At 40.3% G+C, this 23,864-nt stretch overlaps 1 protein-coding gene across 1 annotated transcript in view; it reads left to right on the top strand.

Moving 5' to 3' along the window:
• Nucleotides 1-13,833: 13,833 nt before the first annotated feature.
• Nucleotides 13,834-23,864, top strand: part of Nup44A (nuclear pore complex protein Nup44A) — a 103,881-nt gene continuing 93,850 nt past the window's right edge. The window contains exon 1 of the mRNA XM_067146492.2: nt 13,834-14,149. Within this exon, the coding sequence (XP_067002593.1) occupies nt 14,039-14,149 (111 nt within the window). The 5' untranslated portion in view covers nt 13,834-14,038. The remainder of the gene's footprint in view (nt 14,150-23,864) is intronic.

Here is a 23,864-nt window from a genome sequence, read left to right as displayed (position 1 = left end):
ACAACAGAGCAAGGGAGGTTTGTGAGGAATATAAGTTAAATGGTGAACTCGAGCTCCTAACCAGCAACGGCTTCTCAAGGAAACAGATTGACAAAGTGCTACATCCTAAGCCAAAAGACAAACTGTCATGCGATTCTTGTCCTTTGAATCTGGCTTTCTTGTCATACATACAATCTGTCACGGATAGGATTGAAAATATTTCAAGAAGGCACAATATCAAGACCATCTTTAAGTCTAATATCATCATAGGCAATTGCTTGCGATATGTTACAGACTCTAATGGTTTAAGTGTGCTGGAATATACATGATTCTGTGGATTGGTTTATATTGGTTAAACATGTAGGAAGGTAGCAACAAGGGTTAAGGATCATCACAGGCACTTATGTCCTTGCTAGCCAGAGAAGTCTGCTGAGGCAGAGCATGCCATACTAATGACCATAAAATAATTTTTGATGCAACATCTGTCATTTGTAAGGAGAAACATTTTATACCTAGTCATCCATGAAGTGATAGAAATTGCTAAACACGCAGATAATTTTAACACGGGATGGCTATGTAATGAGTAGATCATGGCTATCCTCCATAGTTAACTCTTCAACATCTTTCTCCTTGACTCTGGAGGCCCTGGAATGAATTATGTAAACACTATCATGAGTCTAGTTACTGTGGAGAGGCAATTGCCACTAACATCTCTATCATTGCTCTCAAGACGAACCTAGTTGCAGGTTTGAAATGTGCCGGCGTATAATAATTATTACACGACCTAGCATCCCCTAAAATAATCTAATTATGGAAAAAGATGTTGGCCATACATAGGGATTAGAGGATTAGGCAATTAGGCCTAGCAGTATTTATATTGACAATCAGACCACTGTGAGGGTTGACAGTAGACCGAGTTCTTGGTTCAGAGTCATTTCTGGGGTTAGACAATGCTGTAATCTTTCACACTTATTGTTCATAGTTTACATGAATCACTTACTGAAAGGTATAAAATGACAGGGAAGGACTCAACAGAATAGAAATGTAGTAACAAGCTTGTCCTATGCCAATGACTAGGTGTTTATGGTGGAATGTGCTGAAATTCTACAATAAAAAAACTTGGAGCTTCAAAAGAGGTGCAGAGTAGGCTAAGAAAATGCATTTCTAATGCATGTTTACAGATCAATTTTGCTGCATGGAAGTGAAAGCTGGGCAGACTAAGGATATCTTATTTCTAAGTTACAGAAGAAGTGACAAACATGAAAGTAGCAAAAATGATTGTCTGTACAAACAGGCAGGAACAATGGGTACTCAGAATGAGAAGATGATAGCCAAATTATGAATGAATTAAATGAATGAAGCTGTAAACTAGCTTTCATGATGGAATCATGCTAGGCAAATGGCAGATGATAGGTTACCATGTGGAAAATTTAGTCATGGACAGGAAGAGATGCAGAAGGAGACAAAGATGACAAAGGTTAGACTCCGATTTAAAATTTCTTTAAGAATATGAGGTGTAGAACTAAATGAGACCACAGTGCTAGTTGCAAACAGAACATAGAGGAAGGATGGCAGTTTATAAAGATGTGAGATTGTGCTTGTCTTTTTGTGTTCTTATGTTTGTTTTGGTCTCCACTTTCTGTGCTCCCTCTTCCCACACTGACCTGTCATTGTGTTTCTCCTATTTTGCATTTATTTTCTTGTTCCTCTCTCTCTATTTATATGACTTGATTTGACACTTGTTTGTTCCTTTCCAATAAGAAAATGGACGTGTAAAGTTAATTTACAGAGGCTTTCAGACTGAAAGCTAAAAGGCACAACTATCTATAATGAAGACGTATGTATATGGATTCTAACGAATCATACCACAAATAAATAATATTAATATAGACTTTAAGAACACTTATGCTGTTGTTCTGAGGTGGTTGCAGCTTTTCTTAGGCACACTCTCAATAAAGGTGACCCAAATGTAACTTTTTAACCATATAACTGTACTCCTGCCATTCTCAAATTTCTGGTAGTACCCAAGATGAAATTCCTAAAAAGGATATTGGCCAAGACAAGATAGGACTGAATATGAAATACAGTAATACGAGAAACATTACGCATACGTGAGAGATAGAGAGAGAGAATTACTTATTTTTTTCCTAGTGGTTTAATGTTGCATTAGCACATCGGAAGTTTTTGGCGATGCAAGGATGGGAAAAGGCTAGGATTGGGAAGGTACTGTCAATGGCCTTGATTAAGGTAGGCCTACAGCCCCAGAATTTGCCTGGTGTGAAATTGGGAATGCAAAGAAATCTATCTTCAGGGCTGCCGATTGTGGGATTCAAATCCACCATCTCTCGAATGCAAGCTCACAGTTACATGACCCTAATTGCATGGCAAACTCGCAGAAAGAGTAGAATGACTGAAACTGAGATGGTATGGGCATGTGAAAAGAATGGGAGGAACAAGGATGCCAAAGTTAATGCTTAAGACCTAGAGGTACACTAGACCCAGATAACCATGGAAAGAACAAATTGAACAAGACCGAAGGACAACAGTAGCAAACTTTCAAGATAACTTTGATGAAGAATGGTGGAAAGACAGACAAAGATGGAGATCAACGACCTATAACTCAATCCAAGATCAAACTGTATAAGGTAAAAATGTGAAGTTAGGAATCCAACATGGAACAGCTTATGCAATAACACGGTACGCTAACTTACGTCCGGATAGTGATAAGACCACTTTCTGTATTACTTATGTCCGGTTAGTGACAAGACCACTGGTCTGAATTGGTTAGGTCAAGCTAGTGATGAGATCATTGGGTTAGGGACATGTAAGGAGGGAGGGGGGGGGGGCTGTCTGGTAGCATTAGTTCCCAAATTAGAGCAGCGAAATAGACCACAGGCCTTAGTATCCACCAAAGGTACAAGTGATGCAAACAGCCAAGACTCTTATAGGGGCATCGCACTTGAAAACGTTGCTTTCAAAATCTTTATGAAAATTCTTACCAGCAGACTTATAGAAGAAGTGGACACCCATCTACTATAATGTCAGTTTGGGTTCAGAAGAAACAGAAGTACTCTACAAGCCGTAAAAAACTTAATGGAATGGATTTGATAGAAGACTCATTGAAACATGTGGGTCATAAATATCATGAAGTCTTCATCAATTACAGCAAAGCTTTCGACTTCATAAACAGGGAAATTGTAAACAAAAAACTTGGATGCATGATTGGAAATTAACACTTCCTAACAATAATAACAACAGAGATCGGTGAAAGACACGCTAACAATATTGGACAAACCATTAGAAACAGTGTCAAAATCCAAATACCTAGGAATCACCCTCCAAACAACCCTCAGATCTTTTAGTATCCATATACAAGACAGCATAGCTGCAGCGATAAACGCAGTCTAGACTTTTAAGAACCTTCAAAGACTAACAACAAAAAACCACCCTAGAGCTACAGTGGCTGTATAGACTATTTAGAATAATCTGGAGGAAGAAAGATATCCCAGAAGAGTGGGGAAATGGTTTAATTATCCCGATATTTAAAAATAGGTGATAAAAAGGAAAGTAATAACTACAGAGGGATCACCCTCATTGCCCATGTAGTTAAGATATTTGAGAGAGTATTGGAAGGAAGACTGAAGAGGAAGCTAGGAGAAATGGAAGAAGAACAGTATGGTTTTAGGAAAGACAGATCAACGTTTGACCTGATCTTTACATTAAGACTATGATGGAGAAAAGATGGGAGTTTGGAAAAAGACATAGGCCTAGTCATGACATTTATTGACATTGAGAAGGCTTATGACAGTGTGCCCAGACAGTTGATAGAGGACACATTAAGGAAAAAACAAGTTAACAGAGTGGAAGTGCAAATGATAAAAAAGCTATGTATAAAAACTGTGTTAGTAGTGTGAAGACTGGTATAGGAAAAACAAAATGGTTTCAAGTTGAAATTGGTCTCTGACAGGGAAGTGTACTATCCCCCATACTATTCAGCATAGTTGTGGATGAATTTCATAAGAACATTAAACAGAGATTGGGAAGACACGCAAAAAAAGCCATGTTGTTTGCAGATGATATGATAGAAATTCAGTGTGACTTACCACACTTATAAAGCATGATAAAAATGCAATATGTTAGAAATCTTAACTGGAAAACCTTGTAGAGGAGAGATGTGTTCACTGCGACAGCCAAAAACCCACCCGCCATCCCCCAGAAATAATTTTGCTTTTATAACTTAAAATAACCTATCACGCGCCATAGTCCATCGCCTAACAATGTACCAGCATTTCTATTGGGTGAGATACAATGTGATATGACGTCACTCCCAGCAATGAAGTAAAATGAATTCTGTTACCAGCCCACACACAAGAAATACACAACTGCACAATACACAGGTGAATGCAATCTGTAAAGAAAGAACTCTATTCAACTCACCTTAATATAGGGGAGGGTACAGCATGCTTCCAGCTTAAAAAAACTCATGCACCCTCGTGTCAGCAGGAAAGTTCATCTTTAACAAGAACTCTGCCAAGTAGCCGGCAAAGTGGACTTTCCTTCGGTCTAAGCAATCCAGACCAATGGCTTTGTCACTAACCTACCCTAAACAATGGAGGTGTCACGCAGGATATTAGAGGCCTAGGGCCGCTTCTCGGCTTCTAACCTTTCCTTGATCCAGACCAATGGCCTAACCAATCCAGACCAATGGCTTTGTCACGAGATTCGTAAATTCAAAAGTAGCACCGCAGCACTAAGACTAGTTCTTTATATGAACAGTTGGCAGCTCTGTCCACCGCACGATAAAGCCCTTCGCGAGACGCAAGCATGAGAGAAACAAATGACAGTGCAATCGCACCTAGATGCATGCGCTGGAAAACGGTAAGTTGTTCTGAACGTTTGTCGATGATATAGTGATATGGGGTGAGGATGAAACGGAAGTGCAAAAACAAGTAGATGTATAGAATCAAGAGATAGAGAAATTTGGGATGAAAGTAAGCACAGAGAAAAGTAAAACAACAGTGATGACAAGGGGAAGGAAGGAAGAGGAAAGATAAAACTGAATGGTAAAATTCTGGAAGTGGTTAAAAGTTTCAAGTACTTGGAAGTGTGATCACAGAAGATGGAAAGATTACCGAGGAAATTGGGAAAAGAATACAACAAGCAAACAGCTTCTACCAGAGTGTAAGGGGTATTTTGTGGAACCAAGATGTCCCGAAGAAATGTCAGAAAGTATTATATTCAACCTATTATGAACCCATACTAACCTATGCAGCTGGATCGTGGACTACAACAAAATGAGAGGAGAGCAGAATACAGGTAGCGGAGATGAAATTCCTAAGAAGTGTCGCGGGCAAGACCAGAAAGGATGGACAGGGAAGGGCTAGGGATGGGAAGGAGGCGGCAGTGACTTTAATTAAGGTACAGCCCCAGCATTTGCCTGGTGTGAAAATGGGAAACCACGGAAAACCATTTTCAGGGCTGCCGACAGTGGGATTCGAACCTACTATCTCCCGAATACTGGATACTGGCTGCACTTAAGCGACTGCAGCTATCGAGCTCGGTAAAAAAAAAAAAAAAAAAAAAAAAGATTCCATAACCCAAGTGAGGACTGCAAGTGTGAGTTATGTGAAGTTAATCACCCCCTGGTGGAATGCCACTATCCAGAAAGCAATAAAGGAAAGGAATATGGCTAGGAACAATAAGGACAAGGAGAAACAGATGGGTGTAAGAAAAAATGAAATCAGACTGAATTAAATCAGAAGACGTACTTGGAAAAGGAGAAGAGTGGTGGAAAGACAGGCAGCGATGGAGGTCCTTGATTCACAACCTGACCCGGGAAGCTGGAAACGGGAAATGAAGATGATTATATATACTTTCTATAGCAACATATGGAACTGATGTAATCTGGGACAAACTGACAGTCAGTGACTTAATCAAGCTTGAAAAAGTAAAAGCGTGTTTCATGAAAAGAGTATTAGGAGTAGGGTTAACAGCACCATTGAGACTAACCTACGAGCTGTTGAGGGAGAGTTTCTTCATTGAGGATATCAGAAATCAACTGCACCAGCCAAATACACACGCTTACGATCCCACTCTCTAAACATTAGGTTACAGGGAAAGAAGAATGACATTTGCAACGACTTTTATTCAACTGACGCAATGATGACAGAAGAGTGGAACATATCAAACTACGAATTAAAAGACATTTAATGACACGTTTTGCACTTCATGGTTTCCACCACAAAGTTTGTATTATTAAAAGATTCCATAACCCAAGTGAGGACTGCAAGTGTGAGTTATGTGAAGAACAGTGTGATCAATACCATGTCGAACATTGTAAGAAGAGATCAGTAGCTTTAAAAACTCTTTAGATTGAAATATTGTAAACCTTCTAATGGCCATTAATATTATAGGCCTATCTGACAAAGAATCTGGAACACTCATCACAGATGTAAAGTCTTCACAAATGAAAGCCTCGATAGTGACTGTCGGCTAATAACTGCCACTTTGTGAAACATTCCAATGAGAAACGCAAAACCAAAGTGTACGCCATAGATAAATGTTTGGATCTACAATATCCTGAGAAAAAGGAAGCATACCAGTAGAAAATTAAAGACAACCTACCACATGATAAATTAAGACCAGACCAAGGAGAGGGGAACAGGTTTAAAGAAATAATTGTGGGCACTGCAGTCAATATAGTTTGTAAAACAAGCACCAAACTAAAGGATGAAGAAACCCCCTTGGTGGAATGCCACTATCCAGAAAGCAATAAAGGAAAGGAATATGGCTAGGAACAATAAGGACAAGGAGAAACAGATGGGTGTAAGAAAAAATGAAATCAGACTGAGAGAATTAAATCAGAAGTACAGAGACTTGAAACTTAAAGCAAAGAGATTAATCAAATTGGAGAAAGAAAGATGTTGGTTGGATTTCACTGCCAAATTAGAAAAGGACAATAAAAACAACAACAAGCTCTTCTACAGCATTCTGAAAACTAGAAGAAAACCATACATACCAGTGAGAGCTATAGAAAATGAGGATGGAATGGTTGTATGGAAAGAGACAGACATAAGACAAGTAATGAAGAACTATTCTGCGTAGTTATATACTGGAAAGGATGCAATGGAGAAGGAAGGAGAAGGTTCAGAAGCTCAGAGTAAGAGGAGTGAAAGTGAGCCTCCCCTGACCTGGTCAGAGGTTGAAAACGCTTTAAAGCACATCCGGAAAGGCAGATCACCTGGCATCGATGAAGTGAGTGTTGACATGATAAAGGCTTCAGGAATTCCTGGACTTCAGTGGTTTTTCAGGGTTATGATGCCATCTAGAAGGAAGATAAGGTTCCAGAAGATTGGGCAAAGGGGATTATATTTCCCCTCTTCAAAAAGGGAAGCAGAGGTCATTGTAACAACTGCAGAGGAATCACATTCCTGTCATGGATTATTTATATATTCAGCTTATGGTACAAGTTAAGCTGTGCACAAATTGAGTGGATTAAATGGATTAAAGATTATGGATAAAATTGTTGATAAACAGCTCAGGAACATCATTGAATCTCAGCTAGAAGAAGATCAATGTGAATTTAGGGGTGAGAGAACTACCACTGACCTCATCTTTGCTGTTAGGATGATTAGGCCTATGGAGAAATACTGTAAGAAAGGAAGAGATATCATGTTTGTCTTCTTGGACTCGAAAAGGCTTATGACAGTGTGCCTAGGGACAAGATCTGGGATTGTATATCAAGAAGAAATGTTCCAGACTCCCTTTTCAGAAAAGTGAAAATGCTGTATACCCATTGTCAGAGCTGTGTCCATTAGGGAGCGGATATTCAGATTGGTTTGTTACTTCTAAGTGAGTGCAACAAGGCAGTGCATTGTTACCACTGCAATTCATCTCTGTAACGGACAAAATTCTAAACAGGGTGAAACAACAGTGTGTGGTACTGATTTCAAGGCATTGGCTTTTGCAGACAATGTGGTGATTTGGGGTTGCACAGAGGATGAAGTACAGCAGAAACTAGGTGCCTGGAACAACCTTTTTAAGGAGTTTGACCGGTTACATCGTGCATTCCTATCTACGAAATGTCACTGTAAAATTTGTCACAAATGGAACATAATAATTGCCTTAACATAGTTGAAGTCTAAAATCTGCGGTAAATTAAGAAATAGCCTATATTATTTTTGGAGAATATTATGTATACCTACTTTACTACTTTACAAGTACTTTTGGTGCTACGCTTGCAGTAACACACGTATGTCTTTTGTTTGTCTTACACTTTCAATAATTTCGTGTGTGATGTCTGTGTTCACTGAAGTTCTTTGCTTTCGTTTCATTGCTTCAGTTGTCAATGACATCATTTCCTGAATTGTATCGCGATATGCAAAATTTAATAGGCGACAAAAGCTATGGCCAATGTACATAAGAAGAATTCTGTGGACTAGTGATTTATTGGTCCAGGGATCGTGCTACTTTCGTTCAAACAAAAATAAAAATATTTATCGGTCCAGGGATCATGCTATTTTACTGTTGACCTCCATTTTGCTGTTTGAACTGGCCGCTCTAGTCATGTGGACAAAGATAATGAGAATCCACAGACATAGCACTCCCATTCCTCGGTGCTAGCCCTGGACCTCAAGAAATTAACAAAAGACGGCACCAGCAGTGGAATACGACATAAAGGAGTCCTGTCTACAAGCCTTAAGTATGTTTTCATATTTCTCTAATAACGACGGTATTTCTTAATTTACCGCAGATTTTTCACTTCATTTAAGTAAAAGCAATTATTATGTTCCATTTGTGACAAATTTTACAGTGACATTTTGTAGATAGGAATGCGCGACATAACCAGTTTGACCTAAAAATTAGCCTTACAAAGACTGCAGCCATGAAGGTTAGCAGGCAAAGAAGAAGTAGGAACTAAGCATCCTAACCTAGGACCATATATCGGAGCAGCAGTTCGGTTTTATGAAAGAACCAAGAACACTTTACGCTGTTAAAAACCTGTTGGACAACATACAAGACACATTAAGATTACCCAAAGGAAAGTTTATTGCCATATTTGTCGACTTCACAAAAGCTTTTGACTCCTTGAACAAGTCCAAACTGATTACAAAATTAGGAAAATTGATCGGTCATGATAATCCATTGAAGGTAATAACAAACAACCTTTTGGCACAAAACGAAGTAAGAATTCATTATGGCAAAACAATTTCAGATCCTGTTAAACAGCGCAATGGTGTATCACAGGGTGATCCTATCAGTCCGCTTCTGTTCAATATCGCCACAGCAGACATTACAAAAATAATTCATAACTCAACCAAATTGTACCTATATGCTGATGACCTAGTCATAGGTTCTAACAACAAAAACGATCTTCAAGTAAATATGGACATCCATGAAAAATATGCTGAAGACAACAAACTTAAAATTAACCTGGACAAAACAGTGCAAATGGTTTTCAGAAAGGGAGGAAGATTACCAGTGGGTGTTGGCATAACATACAAAGAAGAGAGGTTGAAGATAGTGAGCTCCTTTAAATATCTCGGCATCACACTTCAGTCAACGTCGTTTAAATCCATATAAGGGAAAGGGCATCGGCAGCCAATGGGAGTCTTTATAACATACATATGACCCTACAAAATTGTCTTTAACCACAGCAATGTTCCTCTTGCAAGCAAAGGTTGTTCTAGTAATCACTTATGGTCTGGAAGTAATTTGGGATTATCTCATGTTAAATGATCTAAATTGCATAGAGAATGTGAAAGCCAGATTTCTCAAACGAACGTTAGGCATTTAAAAAATGGCACCATCTAGAATGGCATATGTACTGGCACAGGAACCTTTTCTTATAGAAGAACTTAGACTGCAGCTACCAAACAGGAAGCAGAATTCCTACAATTGAGAAGAAGGAAAAGAGAGGAAATAGAGCTAAGTTTCTACTCCATTGAAGTCATGATCAACAGGAGTTGAACTGGACCGAACAACAATTTAGGGGGCCCAATAAACAGACTGGCAATTCACGGTTTTCATCATAAATTATGCATGCGGAAAGGTTTCCATGAGCCCTCTACAGACTGTGTGTTCTATGTGGTAAAACAGTGTGAACGATATCATTTCAGCAACTGCGAAAAAAGAGTAAAGTCACTGATAAGACTACAGCAAGGAATAAATTTTGCACATTTGTATGCTATTCTGTTTAATAACATTATGCTCAATGAAAAGAAGGTAGCAGAAGTTGATCACTTCCAATACCTTGGCAGCATTGTTACCTGAGATGGCCGTTGCTCAGATGAATCATCAACAGGATTCAGAAAGGAGCTCATTCATACCATCAAATCAGGAACCTCCTCTGGGACAGCCAAATTATTTTAATATCTAAGAAAACTTTGTATCAGGCTTACTTTGTACCAGTAAAAACATACATCTGGAAAGTTGCACCATCAACAGAAGGGATAGCAGCAGACAGGTCAATGCTGCAGAAAATGAAACGAGATAAGATCCGGAATGAAAAGGTCCACAAAGACATCCAAGTGAAACCACTCATTGAAATTCTAGCAACATCAGGACTGAGATGGTTTGGTCACTTGAAGAGGATGGATTTGAAGACAGTAGCACGAAAATGGTTTGACAAAGATCTGGGGGAAAGCGACCTAGGGGCAGACCAAGGACACAATGGATCTCCCAAATAACAGATGATCTGCAAGAAAGAGGAATGGAATTGTGTAAAGTTGAAGAAGAAGAAGAAGTGTACTTGCATAGACATAAGTGGAGAGCAGTCTTGTACTGCACCCAGGAAACTGGAGATGGTCAAATGATTATGAATAGTTAGTTTCCTGTGATAGTACTGGCTAGTTCCCCACACTTTCACTTTTGGCCGGTTTACAGGTAGACAGTGTTTAGTACACTAGTAAGAGGTAAGTTACTATTTAACTCACGGTGGCTAGTTTAAATGTATGACAGTGTTTAGTATAGTGATAAATGGCAATTTGTCACTCAAGTCAGTTGATTCAGTCGTTCTTGCGTCGTCAACTAGATCAGAGATAAGATGATCGGCCACCAACAGCGAGTAAAACTTGTTAGTGACGTTATTCGTTGCGTGTTAGATTACATTTTAGAGAAAATTTAGGATTAGGTGACTGAAATTAGGAGTGAAAACGGATAACCAGAAGGAATTATGTCGGAACAAGTACAATTATTTTTAAATAATTAGCCGAGGAGGATCAACAGGAATATTCGTTAATAGCCGGGCTGAGCAGCTCGGACAGTAGAGTGCTGGCCTTCTGACCCCAACTTGGCAGGTTCGATCCTGGCTCAGTCCGGAGGTATTTGAAGGTGCTCAAATACATCAGCCTGGAACAATAAAAAACAAATCCTGTGGCACAGTCCATTGGTATTTGAAAGTCCTCAAATACATCAGCCCCATGTTGGTAGATTTACTGGCATGTAAAAGAACACCTGTGGGAAAAAATTCCAGCACCTCAGCTCTCCGGAAACTGCAAAAGCAGTTGCTGGGACGTAAAGCGAATAACATTATTTATTTGTTAACCATGCAAATGTCAGAAGTAACATTTAATGAGTTACTGTATAAAGTTGAACCTTTGGTACAAAAGAGAAATACTATCATGCGCAGTGCATTTTAGTATTCCAAAGCTACTCGTAATGAACGTATTCATTAATAAATTTTAGAGTGTTACAGAGGCTTGCAGACTGAACTCTGAAAGGCATAACGGTCTATAATTATGATGTATGCATGAATGTATCTTATGTCCATGTAGCCATTGTTCTCAGCAATTAGAACGAATGATCGAAAGAAAAAGAAACTCACAGGGATGATCAACTCCGTAATTTTAGCCACAAGTTATGAACTTTACTAAATTGCACCTATTCATACGTGGTAAGTAGCAAGTACAGTGCTTCCTCCACTGTTCCGATAGGTGCACACGCAGGTGGTGGGAGGTTCACTTGAAAGGGAAAATAGATGGGATTCTATTCCACTTGACTAAATTGTTTACTTACCACTTACCACTAAAGTAACAGTTCACACGCTACAAGTCACTTAAAATGAAGTTTAAAATTTAGTTACTACTAAATTACTGTCCGCGTGTAACCAGGCCTTTTGAGATCTCTGGTACAAAGCCCACAACAATTCATACAGTTAATTAACCCATGTTTAACTATATATCAGTAATCTGTTAATTTTACTTCTTGGGTAGGCTACTTAACATTGTAAAGTCACAGATACTGCAATACACATCATTTTCCAACTCCGTGGTTTAAGTATTTTCATGAAATGTGGCAGCAGTGAACCACACGACGTGAGCTCTATCAGCAACGATACAAACTGCCCTCCAGCCAATTAGAACACAGAAAATGGTCACATTTCAGACACTGACATAATGTCTGCTTTAATTTTCCTATATAAGTACGAATACCTCTAGAGACATATTGGTAGGTCCCCGGCAAGCACGAAGGAGGGACCTCTCCTCTCAGCTACATTAGATATTATTTCACATAATTTTTGCATGATTTCCACCTTCCTAAAAATCCATCCCCGTTAGTAGGGCCTAGGTCTAAAGTGTAACCCTAACCATGTTACAGCGGTACACATATGAACAGTCCTTCACCTTTAAAGGGAATGTGGAAAAATTACTACAAGAGGGACAGGGACAACTCGCTTTATAGGAAGATATTTGAAGATAAGCTGAGCTGAGTGGCCTTCTGACCCCAGCTTGGCAGGTTCGATCCTGGCTCAGTCTGGTGGTATTTGAAGGCGCTCAAATACGTCAGCCTTGTGTCGGTAGATTTACTAGACGTAAAAGAAAATTCGTGTATGCTGGAGTCTCGAAAACCGTCAAACAGTAAGTGGAATGTAAAAACAATAACATTATTATTAACTTGTTATTATTTGAAGATAATCAAAATAATGTAGTGTGCTCTTACAGTCAATTCCTGAGTCTTGTTCAATACTCTTCAAAAGATTCCTCACAGCTTGTACAGTTTTGTCTAACACTGCATCTTTCAATACCGTTCTTCTGTTCACTTTGCAATGACACATTGGACAATAAGCAGTTCTGTTTATGGTGATCAGTTTGTTGTAGCAGTCCGAGCAAAAATGATGATTGCAGCGAGTTGATACAGCATTCTGCATTGGTTCTAAGCTGTAAAGTATAGGTAAACAAAATATAAGTTAAGTAAGGTCACTTTAATACATACTACGGGTGCACAAGTGGAATCGTAGAAACCTACCATATCGGGCACAAAATATTAGAACGAAGCAAATTTACTGCTTCTGACAGTTTCTCTAAATCATTCATCTTTTCTACACACTATATTAAATCTTCCACGCAAAAAATTCGCTACGTAACACTTCCACGGTCGTTCCACACTCGACGGAAATCAATTTTAGTAACACAATGACCACCTAATCATCTCGAAATTGAATTATTTATAATTCATAGATAATATCCTATATTCAAATGCAACTTCATTACTACGCCGTAATACAATAACCTTTCTCAGAACCACTGTCATCGATAACAACATGTATAGCTCCTGCCTGTCGTTTAGTTTTGGCGGTAATAGAAACATTTTGTGCAGATAATCGCAATTAGCCAACCTAATGTTAGGGAATATATATTGTTCTGGTTCTACGCATAAAATGTCGCATGGATTACATCACGAATGAAGTATCAACAATAGAGTGCTCGAAAACCCTAGAGTGTATAGTGCATCGTTTCGTAATATCATTCATTCCAATTGTTCATATTCGTTTAAATGTTTTTCATCTGCATGGTCATAAGCAATGTTGGCTACGGTTGGCTATACTCAAAAGAGCATCGTATTAGGTGCAATGGTGGCGCGTGTGTGTTTGATGTAAACAAATCAGTACCCTCAGTACCTGTAGATGCTCTAACGGATTCTCTTTAGTGTTTGGTTAAAAATAACGTTGAGTGTCAACTCTTACCCATTATCTTTGTTTAGTGTGGGTAATCTTAGAAGATTGCGAATAGACTTGGACATTTAACTTACATGACTTTACGAGTTATTTTATGGAAGGAAGATGTTTGAAGCCCACAGCATTAATGCCGAACATAAAGATCTCATACACGATGTGGCGTATGACTTCTATGGTCTCCGAATGGCAACATGTTCCAGTGATCAGTTTGTAAAGGTGAGAAATTCTTACATTTAACTGTTAAGAGTGGGATGAAAGATAAAGCTCATTGCAGGTACCTGATTTAAAGTTTGCATGGAGGTTGAGGGCAGCACAGTTTCCATGGCCCTTCGCCTGTAATGATAAATTCGTGGTCTCCTCTACCAAAAGTTTTAAATCTCGCAAACCTTTTTCACAGGAAAGAAGGGAAAAATTAATTGCAGGACACAAGAGGTATTGGGAACGAAAGGAAGCATCCAAAAGAACTAGTCATATGCACTCCCAAGTGGGCTTAAATCACTAATAAATAATTGTTTAATTAACTTGAGAGGTACATTTACTTGTAGGCCGTTTACTCTGATGAAAGAAAGACATTATAATTTTACCTTCCGCAGCCCAGCACTTGCTACATTCAGCTGCGCGCGGAACAACTGTCGTTTGTTTACACGCTCGGGAAGGATGTCAAGAGGCACTCAGTGCTGCCAACCTCCGTACTTAGGAAATAATGGGTGGTACTACGAAAGGTGGTGGTTGTGATTATTGTTACATTGGTTAGACCCTTGGTCTGGCTTGGTTCTCGCCGTGCGGATAGTTAGGATAGGATCCGGACAAGACCCTTGGTCTGGACGGTTAGAAGCCGCGAAGCGGCCCAACACCCCTAGTTTCGTGAGGAAACACGATTGGTCTGGACGGTTAGGATTCTTGCCGTGGACAAGACGATTGGTCTGGACTGTTAGGTGCCGTGGACAGGACCATTGGTCTGGACGGTTAGAAGCCGCGAAGTGGCCCTAGGGCCCCTTGTTTCGTGAGGAAACACGATTGGTCTGGATGGAAGACGATTGGTCTGGGCGGTTGGGATTTGTGCCGTGGACAAGACAATTGGTTTGAACGGTTAGGATTCTTGCCATGGACAAGACGATTGGTCTGGACGGTTAGGATTCTTGCCATGGACAAGACCATTGGTCTGGGCGGTTAGAAGCCGTGAAGCGGCCCTAGGCCTCTAGTTTCATGTGGAAATACGATTGGTCTGGACGTGCGGACGGTTAGGATAGAACCTGGACAAGACCATTAACGTAAGTATTAAATTAATTTACTGCTGTTGTGTATGTCACATTGTTTCCTTTACATGTTGTTTTTTCTTTGGGCTTTTATTCAGCCGGGGTTGGTAACGCATTGTATTTATCAGCATTGATGGCAATGACGTAACATTCTGTTCATGGTGACCAATGAGAATGCAAGTACACTGACTGACAGAGCAAATGCAACACCAAGAAGGAGTGGTTCGAAAGGGATGAAAGTTGGGGAAAAAACAGAGACGGCACGGACGTATAATTGATGTTTATTTCAAACCGATATGCAGGTTACACAATGCGCACGGCATCGACTCAGTAGGATGTAGGACCACCGCGAGCGGCGATGCACGCAGAAACACGTCGAGGTACAGAGTCAATAAGAGTGCGGATGGTGTCCTGAGGGATGGTTCTCCATTCTCTGTCAACCATTTGCCACAGTTGGTCATCCGTACGAGACTGGGGCAGAGTTTGCAAACGGCGTCCAATGAGATCCCACACGTGTTCGATTGGTGAGAGATCCGGAGAGTAGGCTGGCCACGGAAGCATTTGTACACCTCGTAGAGCCTGTTGGGAGATGCGAGCAGTGTGTGGGCGGGCATTATCCTGCTGAAACAGAGCATTGGGCAGCCCCTGAAGGTACGGGAGTGCCACCGGCCGCAGCACATGCTGCACGTAGCGGTGGGCATTTAACGTGCCTTGAACACGCACTAGAGGTGACGTGGAATCATACGCAATAGCGCCCCAAACCATGATGCCGCGTTGTCTAGCAGTAGGGCGCTCCACAGTTGCTGCCGGATTTGACCTTTCTCCACGCCGACGCCACACTCGTCTGCGGTGACTATCACTGACAGAACAGAAGCGTGACTCATCGGAGAACACGACGTTCCGCCATTCCCTCATCCAAGTCGCTCTAGCCCGGCACCATGCCAGGTGTGCACGTCTATGCTGTGGAGTCAATGGTAGTCTTCTGAGCAGACGCCGGGAGTGCAGGCCTCCTTCAACCAATCGACGGGAAATTGTTCTGGTCGATATTGGAACAGCCAGGGTGTTTTGCACATGCTGAAGAATGCCGGTTGACGTGGCGTGCGGGGCTGCCACCGCTTGGCGACGGATGCGCCGATCCTCGCGTGCTGACGTTACTCGGGCTGCGCCTGGACCCCTTGCACGTGCCACATGTCCCTGCGCCAACCATCTTCGCCACAGGCGCTGCACCGTGGACACATCCCTATGGGTATCGGCTGCGATTTGACGAAGCGACCAACCTGCCCTTCTTAGCCCGATCACCATACCCCTCGTAAAATCGTCTGTCTGCTGGAAATGCCTCCGTTGATGGCGGCCTGGCATTCTTAGCTATACACGTGTCCTGTGGCACACGACAACACGTTCTACAATGACTGTCAGCTGAGAAATCACGGTACGAAGTGGGCCATTCGCCAACGCCGTGTCCCATTTATCGTTCGCTACGTGCGCAGCACAGCGGCGCATTTCACATCATGAGCATACCTCAGTGACATCAGTCTACCCTGCAATTGGCATAAAGTTCTGACCACTCCTTCTTGGTGTTGCATTTGCTCTGTCAGTCAGTGTATTTACTTTAGCTATGGCCGATGGCGGGTGTTGCTCTCATTAGGTTATAAAAGTAAATGTACTTCTGGGGGTGGGCTGGTGAGTTCTTAGACATCGCAAAGTAAGACATCCAAGTAAGATTTGCATTATTTTTGCTTCCTTATTATGTTACAAACTCTGGGCTGCGGAAGGAAAAATTATACCAAGAAAGAAAATTAGCTCCCATTCCTTCAAGAATATTGATATCAAATTACTCAAGTTGAAAGGCCAAATTAGAGAGATATGTTTTAGTAAGGTTTAACCTTTTCAATATAGATTAAAAGTTGTATAAAATGTTATCTACAACATTTATTCAATAGAGGTACCAGTTTCGACATATACAAATGCCATCATCAGCCTAAATCAGACAAATCACAAAAATTGAGCAATAACATAGTAATTAAAATTGCCGTGGTGGCATGTAGGGATACACAACATCATACACAATTTTTCACCAAATAAATACATTGATTAAAATATTTAACATGCTTTAGCTGTTTAAAGATAAAAATTTCATTGTTCCGTATTGAAAGTATTAACGTTAAAAATTAAATAATTGAAAGAGGTTCAACCTATTCAATACATAGGAAAGAAATGTAGTGATTACATTTTATTTAATAGTAAAAATAAATGGGACCGTTTTCGACCTTAGCCCAGGTCATCGTCAGCCGTGAAAACATGTAAAACAATGCATATGAAAGAGAAAAAGAAAAGGATTAATTAAACTCTGGATCGGTATAAGATGAAACAGTACGTAATATTAAGAATGGTAGTATGGCACACGCAATGATAGGCGAAGATTCACAATGTTTATGAATATTGGAGAACAGTCAAAAGGGTCAGTTTCCACACTCTGTCAGGCACAAAGTCACAACACTATCAAATAATATATGAAGATCATAAATAATTTGAAGTCGCAGACGAATAGATTTGTAGAAGCAAACCGCCAGCTCCCGGTGATCAGCGCGGCACATTCAAGGTCATGCGCTGCGGTCTCGAAGGCCAAAGTAGAATGGAGAATATCCTGAAGGTCCAGTATTTGTCTCGGTTGCGGGAAGTTAAGTACGTGTATATAGAAATATACAACGCAAATCAGTATAATTGAATGAGTATTTGTGCTCCTGCTAAGTTCTTGGAAAACAGTTGACTTGAAAAAACTTTTGCGTTGTATATTTCTATATACACGTGAATCTTCGCCTATCATTGCGTGTGCCATACTACTATTCTTAATATTACGTACTGTTTCATCTTATACCGATCCAGAGTTTAATTAATCCTTTTCTTTTTCTCTTTCATATGCATTGTTTTACATGTTTTCACGGCTGACGATGACCTGGACTAAGGTCGAAAACGGTCCCATTTATTTTTACTATTAAATAAAATGTAATCACTACATTTCATTCCTGTGTATTGAATAGGTTGAACCTCTTTCAATTATTTAATTTTTAATGCTTTAGCTGTACCATCAACCTTTTCTAATCCATTTCTTTTACACTCTGAACGTGTGAAAGTCTTTAAAAGTTTCTTGTTACTGTGTGTTAAAATTAAAGTGATATACTCATAGCAAATACATATTAATCTGATCGTTCTCATCTGCTTACATACAAATGCTCAAATCATCTCGCGCCATTTTACAGTTGCTTTTAAAATCTTTTAGTGATTATCTGTCAATTCGTTAAAACCACTTCTTATTCAAATGCCGTTCAAGTAAGAACAGAAATTTAGTTGGTAACACATTGCTCGTGTAATGGAGCTTGTGGAACTATGCATTTGTATATATCATAAAACACGACTTAGAAACGCTTCATATGCTTGTTAATATTTACACTGAGAAATATATAAAATTGTTTAGTATAAGACGGTATAGTTTAAATACGGTAGTTGTTTGTCCTTCCGTTCTTCACTTTGGGCGTAATACAGGTCATCTAAAATTTCTCAGTCCACTCGGGAATATTTAAAGAAGTCTAAAGAGAAACCAAACCAAAAGAGGAATATATTAAAGTTTAATGGGCCTGGACAACTGATTACCTGCCGGCAAAATCGTTGTAGCCCTCACTTTTCTAGAATGCTGGGTTTCCATGCATAGACGATTTATGCGGTCAAAGTGAGGCGTATAGGAAGTTATGTTGGTGAACATCTACGTTAAGCGCCACACAAGTGTTATTGCCATGGCAAAACTTCATGAACTGGGGTACGAATTGTTGCCACATCCACCTTATTCACGGGTGATACATCGATCGGAATGTTGTATCGATGGAGGAGGAACACGTGTGTCGCTAAGTCTTAGTGTGGGCAACGATATAAGTAGGGGATGAAAATGACGAAAATATAGTAAATGGAAGAGGAATGAAAAGAAATACAAGTGGAATTCGGGGCAACCATATTTGGCCCACAATAACAAATCAGTGCCTGGGAAAATCCCCGTTGAACAGGTGGGTGCAAAAACGTTGTACGAGGACGGTTTGAAAAGTTCTCGGAATCACCTCTAGATGTCACTGCTAGAGCAATGAGGTTCCCGCACAATAATCACACATCCTTTGTGAGTGAACATGTGGCGCGTCAGTGCTCTAGCTGCAGGAGTGTGGTAGTGAAGACTCTTTGTTGTTGTTCCCGCGTAGTGATTTGTGACAATGGAAAAAACTGAGATTCGAGCAGTGATTAAATACTTTGTAAAGAAAGGTATGAAAGCAAAGGAAATTCATGCCGACTTTCAGAACATTCTTCTTCTTGCTATTTGCTTTACATCACACCGACACAGATATGTCTTATGGTGACGATGGGATAGGAAAGGCCGGAATTGGAAGGAAGCGGCCGTGGCCTTAATTAAGGTACAGCCCCAGCATTTAACTGGTGTGAAAGTGGGAAACCACGGAAAACCATCTCAGGGCTGCCGACAGTGGGACTCGAACCCACTATCTCCCGATTACTGGATACTGGCCGCACTTAAGCGACTGCAGCTATCGAGCTCGGTACTTTCAGAACACACTGGGGGACTCTGCTCCTTCATTTTCAACTGTTGCCAAGTGGACCAGCGAGTTTAAATTTGGTCGGGAGAGCTTGGATGATGATCCGCATAGTGGACAGCCAAAAAGTGTTACGACCCCAGAATTTATTGCAAAAGTGCATAAAATGGTCATGGAGGATCGTCGACTGAAAGTGCGGGAGATTGCTGAAGCTGTAGGGATGTCTTCTGAACGGGTATATTATATTTTAACCGAAGAATTGGGTATGAAAAAATTATCCGCAAGATGGGTGCCGCGGCTCTTGACATTGGACAATAAACGCACCAGATTGGAAATGTCCGAACAAAGTCTGGCCCGTTTTCAGTGCAACCAACAAGATTTTTTGCGCCGGTTTGTGACTACAGATGAAACTTGGGTCCACTACTATACCCCAGAGACAAAACAGCAGTCAAAGCAGTGGAAACATGCTGATTCACCACCACCAAAGAAAGCAAAGGCAGTGCGTTCGGCCGGAAAGGTCATGGCCTCAGTTTTCTGGGATGCAAAAGGCATTCTGCTGATAGATTATCTTCCTACTGGCCAAACAATTACGGGGCAATACTATGCAAACCTCCTAGACCAACTACAGGAAAAGATATGCGAAACAAGGCCTGGTTTGGCAAGGAAAAAGGTCATCTTTCATGAGTACAGCGCTCTGCCCCACACAAGTGTTATTGCCATGGCAAAACTTCATGAACTGGGGTACGAATTGTTGCCACATCCACCTTATTCACCTGATTTGGCACCATCAGACTTTCATCTATTCCCCAAGCTGAAAATTTTCCTCGGTGGACGGAGATTTCCTACAATGGAAGAACTGACAGCCGAATTGGAGAGGTATTTTACAGGCCTGGAGGAATCTCATTTTCGAGATGGGATCAGGGCATTGGAACATCGCTGGACCAAATGCATTAGTCTACAGGAGACTATGTTGAAAAATAAAAGCAGTTCCACTGAGGTAAGATACTTAATTCTAGTACATTCCGAGAACTTTTCAAACCACCTACGTAAGCCAATGGAAGAAAGTCAACGTGTTTAATGGGAGATTCATGTCTTATATTTTAATGCGTAATCAGAGCTTTTATTATCGACTGTATTATTTACATGTAGGGCCTATAATGTATTATAGCCTATGTATTATATATACTGTAAATGCATATAAATATGTTTTGCTCTCTTTACAGATTGCTACCTGTAAATGTAAATACCAATGTAGAACACTGAGTTTGGAGGACAACAGAATGCTGTTTCAAGAATTCTACAATTTAGACTACAATGCACAAACACGACATTTAGCTTCGTCATGCATTGAAATTGCAGTTATCAAATGCAGGGAGACCGATGAGGCCATTTTATGCAGACACTGCACATTTAAGTACTTTTAAAGAATAAATGCAGAACAAATTCAGGTATACCAAAAAACCTTATGCACGATATATAGAATTACTGCTAGACGTTTGCAAATGCTCCAAGAGAAGACAAAATGTGGCATTCCCTTTGAAGACAGAAGAGGTACACGTAAGAATCGTCCAAACAAACTTCAAAACAATGTGAAAGATTTGATAAGAAAACACATTGAGAAGCTACCAAGACAAGAAAGCCACTACTCGATACATAAGAATGAAAAGCTCTGCCTGAGTTCCAATTTGAATGTTACTAAGCTTTGCCAACTCTTTAAAGAAGAGAATCCTACATTACAATGCAGTGAAAGAGCGTACAGGGATATTTTCAGGGGAGAATATAATTTTCGCTTTGGAGTACGACGTTCGGACTCATGTGGGTATTGTGATAGACCGTTCTTTCAGACTGTTAACAGTGAAAATTAAACTGAAAGAAAGAAAATAGAATCAGAGAACAAACTGCACCATTTACAGGTGGAAGCAGCCTATTCAATGCTGCAGAAGGATACTGAAAAGGCTACAACAAACAAAACCTACATTGTCATATGCACAGACCTCCAGCAGGTACTGTACTGTCCTACCGTTAACCATTCTGCAGTATTCTATCAACGTAAACTGTCAACTTACAATCAAGCAATACATAATGTTGGAGAAAATAAGGTGTGGATGTCTGTATGGCCTGAAAATGTAGCCAGACATGGATCAGCAGGAATAACCTCTTGCCTACTAAAGTACATAACCTGGGCCGATGACCTTAGATGTTAGGCCCCTTTAAACAACAAGCATCATCATCATCAAAGTACATAACCTCTGAATTTTCAGTACTAAAATCAAGTGAAGAAAGAACTTTCAGTGGTGTGGTCAGATTGATGTACAGGGCAGAATAATAACTGGAAAACTATTGTTTTGTATCAGTATCTGCTGAACTTGAAGTACTTCACACCTGTGGAGCAAAAATTTCTAAACACGGGCCACAGCTTTTTGCCTTGTGATCAAGATTTTGCATTAATTGAGAGAAACCAGAAGAACCACATTGTGTACAAACCGTTTGAATGGGTCCAGGTAATACCAACTGCAAGACCAAGCAACTCATTTTTGGTTTGCTACATGCAGCAAGATGATTTCATTGATCTGAGCGCTATTGAAAAACAAATCTGCAAAGATCCAAATTGCAAAATGACGGATGGATGATGGTATCCTCAGATTCTCCAACAGTACTTCAGTGTCGCAAGAGCCATAACTACCTACAACCTTGGTACTACGCAAACTTAGCATTACTTTCTAGAGGTAAAACCAACATCTCAGTCCCGCCTGTTCTAATAAGCTTGGATAGACTACCCAGACTGCATAAAGACCCATTGCCTGTATTTGCGGAAAAGAAAGCTAATCTTTTAGACATTTGTCGATACATTCCTGAAAAATATCGAGGTTTTTATGAGAACCTAAAGACGAAGTGACAGTGTACTGTAATGTTTATTCATCATTGCAAAACATTCTCACAACAATATTGCTGGTGTTCGGTGAATTCTGTTAAAAAATGGGAAGCTCTAACAATGTACAATGCAAATTAGAAGTGTGGTTACTGTTTCATTATTTTTATACAGAGTAAAGCAATAAATGATATTAAAAGCTATAAATATTTTCAGTAGTATAAACATTGTAACCCGCAATAACGTGCTACTTCCGTTACAGTTACAGCCTTTTTGCACAGACGTCCAACGATCATCTCTTATAGCTTGATTTTAAAGTCGTACGTTGCCAAAATTATTATGCATTAATAACTAGTGAACTCATTTAAACTAATTGTCAATGGCAGAATAAGCATTCACAAACAATTCACTTGTATATTTGTTTTTCTTCTGTCCTGAAAAATTTGCATTTTGAGGGTTACGTTTTTGCCAGCAGATATTCAACTAATGGTATATGCAAATACGGTATATGTGGCTCACCTTGGTCAGCATGCTGAGAAGTTTGACCTGTGAAAAGGAGGTGCGGACTAACGTGCTGACATGTGGAGAGTAGTGAGGAAGATATTAGGCTGGAGAGGAGAGTGGGGGGGGGGGGGGGGAAAGAAGTGGTGGGAAGCTTGGCAGAGTTCAAGGCAGGTCTTGTGAATAGTGTGGTGGGGGTTTGTAACGTGATAGGGTATTGTGTATCACGTAGAATATTGAACATCTTTTCGGAAGATCAACACACCCAAACTCTTTAACTAAAAAATCAAAGAGGATGTTGGTTTTTTCTGAGATTTTGTTCAGGTTCGAATTGAAGTTAAAGAACTGATCCAAGTGAATGAAGCAAATTTCAAGATTCGAAGCATAGCTTCAGCAGCGTAAAGTAGGATTTAGAGGTTCTCAAGAATGTAAAGAAAGGCCCCGTTCTCGACGTCACAGAAAGTTGCTTCATTCACTTGGATTAGTTCTTTAACTCCAATTCGAACCTGAACGAAATCTCAGAAGAAACCAACATCCTCCTTGATTTCTTACAAACCCCCTCGACACTGTTCACAAGCTGCCTCTGTGGATCCATGGTAGAGTGTCGGCCTCCGGATCCCAAGATAGCGGGTTCAAACCCGGCAGAGGTAGTCGGATTTTTGAAGTGCGGAAAAAAGTCCACTCGACACTCCATGTCGTACGATGTCGGCATGTAAAAGATC

The sequence above is a fragment of the Anabrus simplex genome, chromosome 4, assembly GCF_040414725.1.
Source record: "Anabrus simplex isolate iqAnaSimp1 chromosome 4, ASM4041472v1, whole genome shotgun sequence".
Classification (NCBI taxonomy): Eukaryota; Metazoa; Arthropoda; class Insecta; order Orthoptera; family Tettigoniidae; genus Anabrus; species Anabrus simplex.
This window is presented reverse-complemented; position numbering and strand designations above follow the sequence as displayed.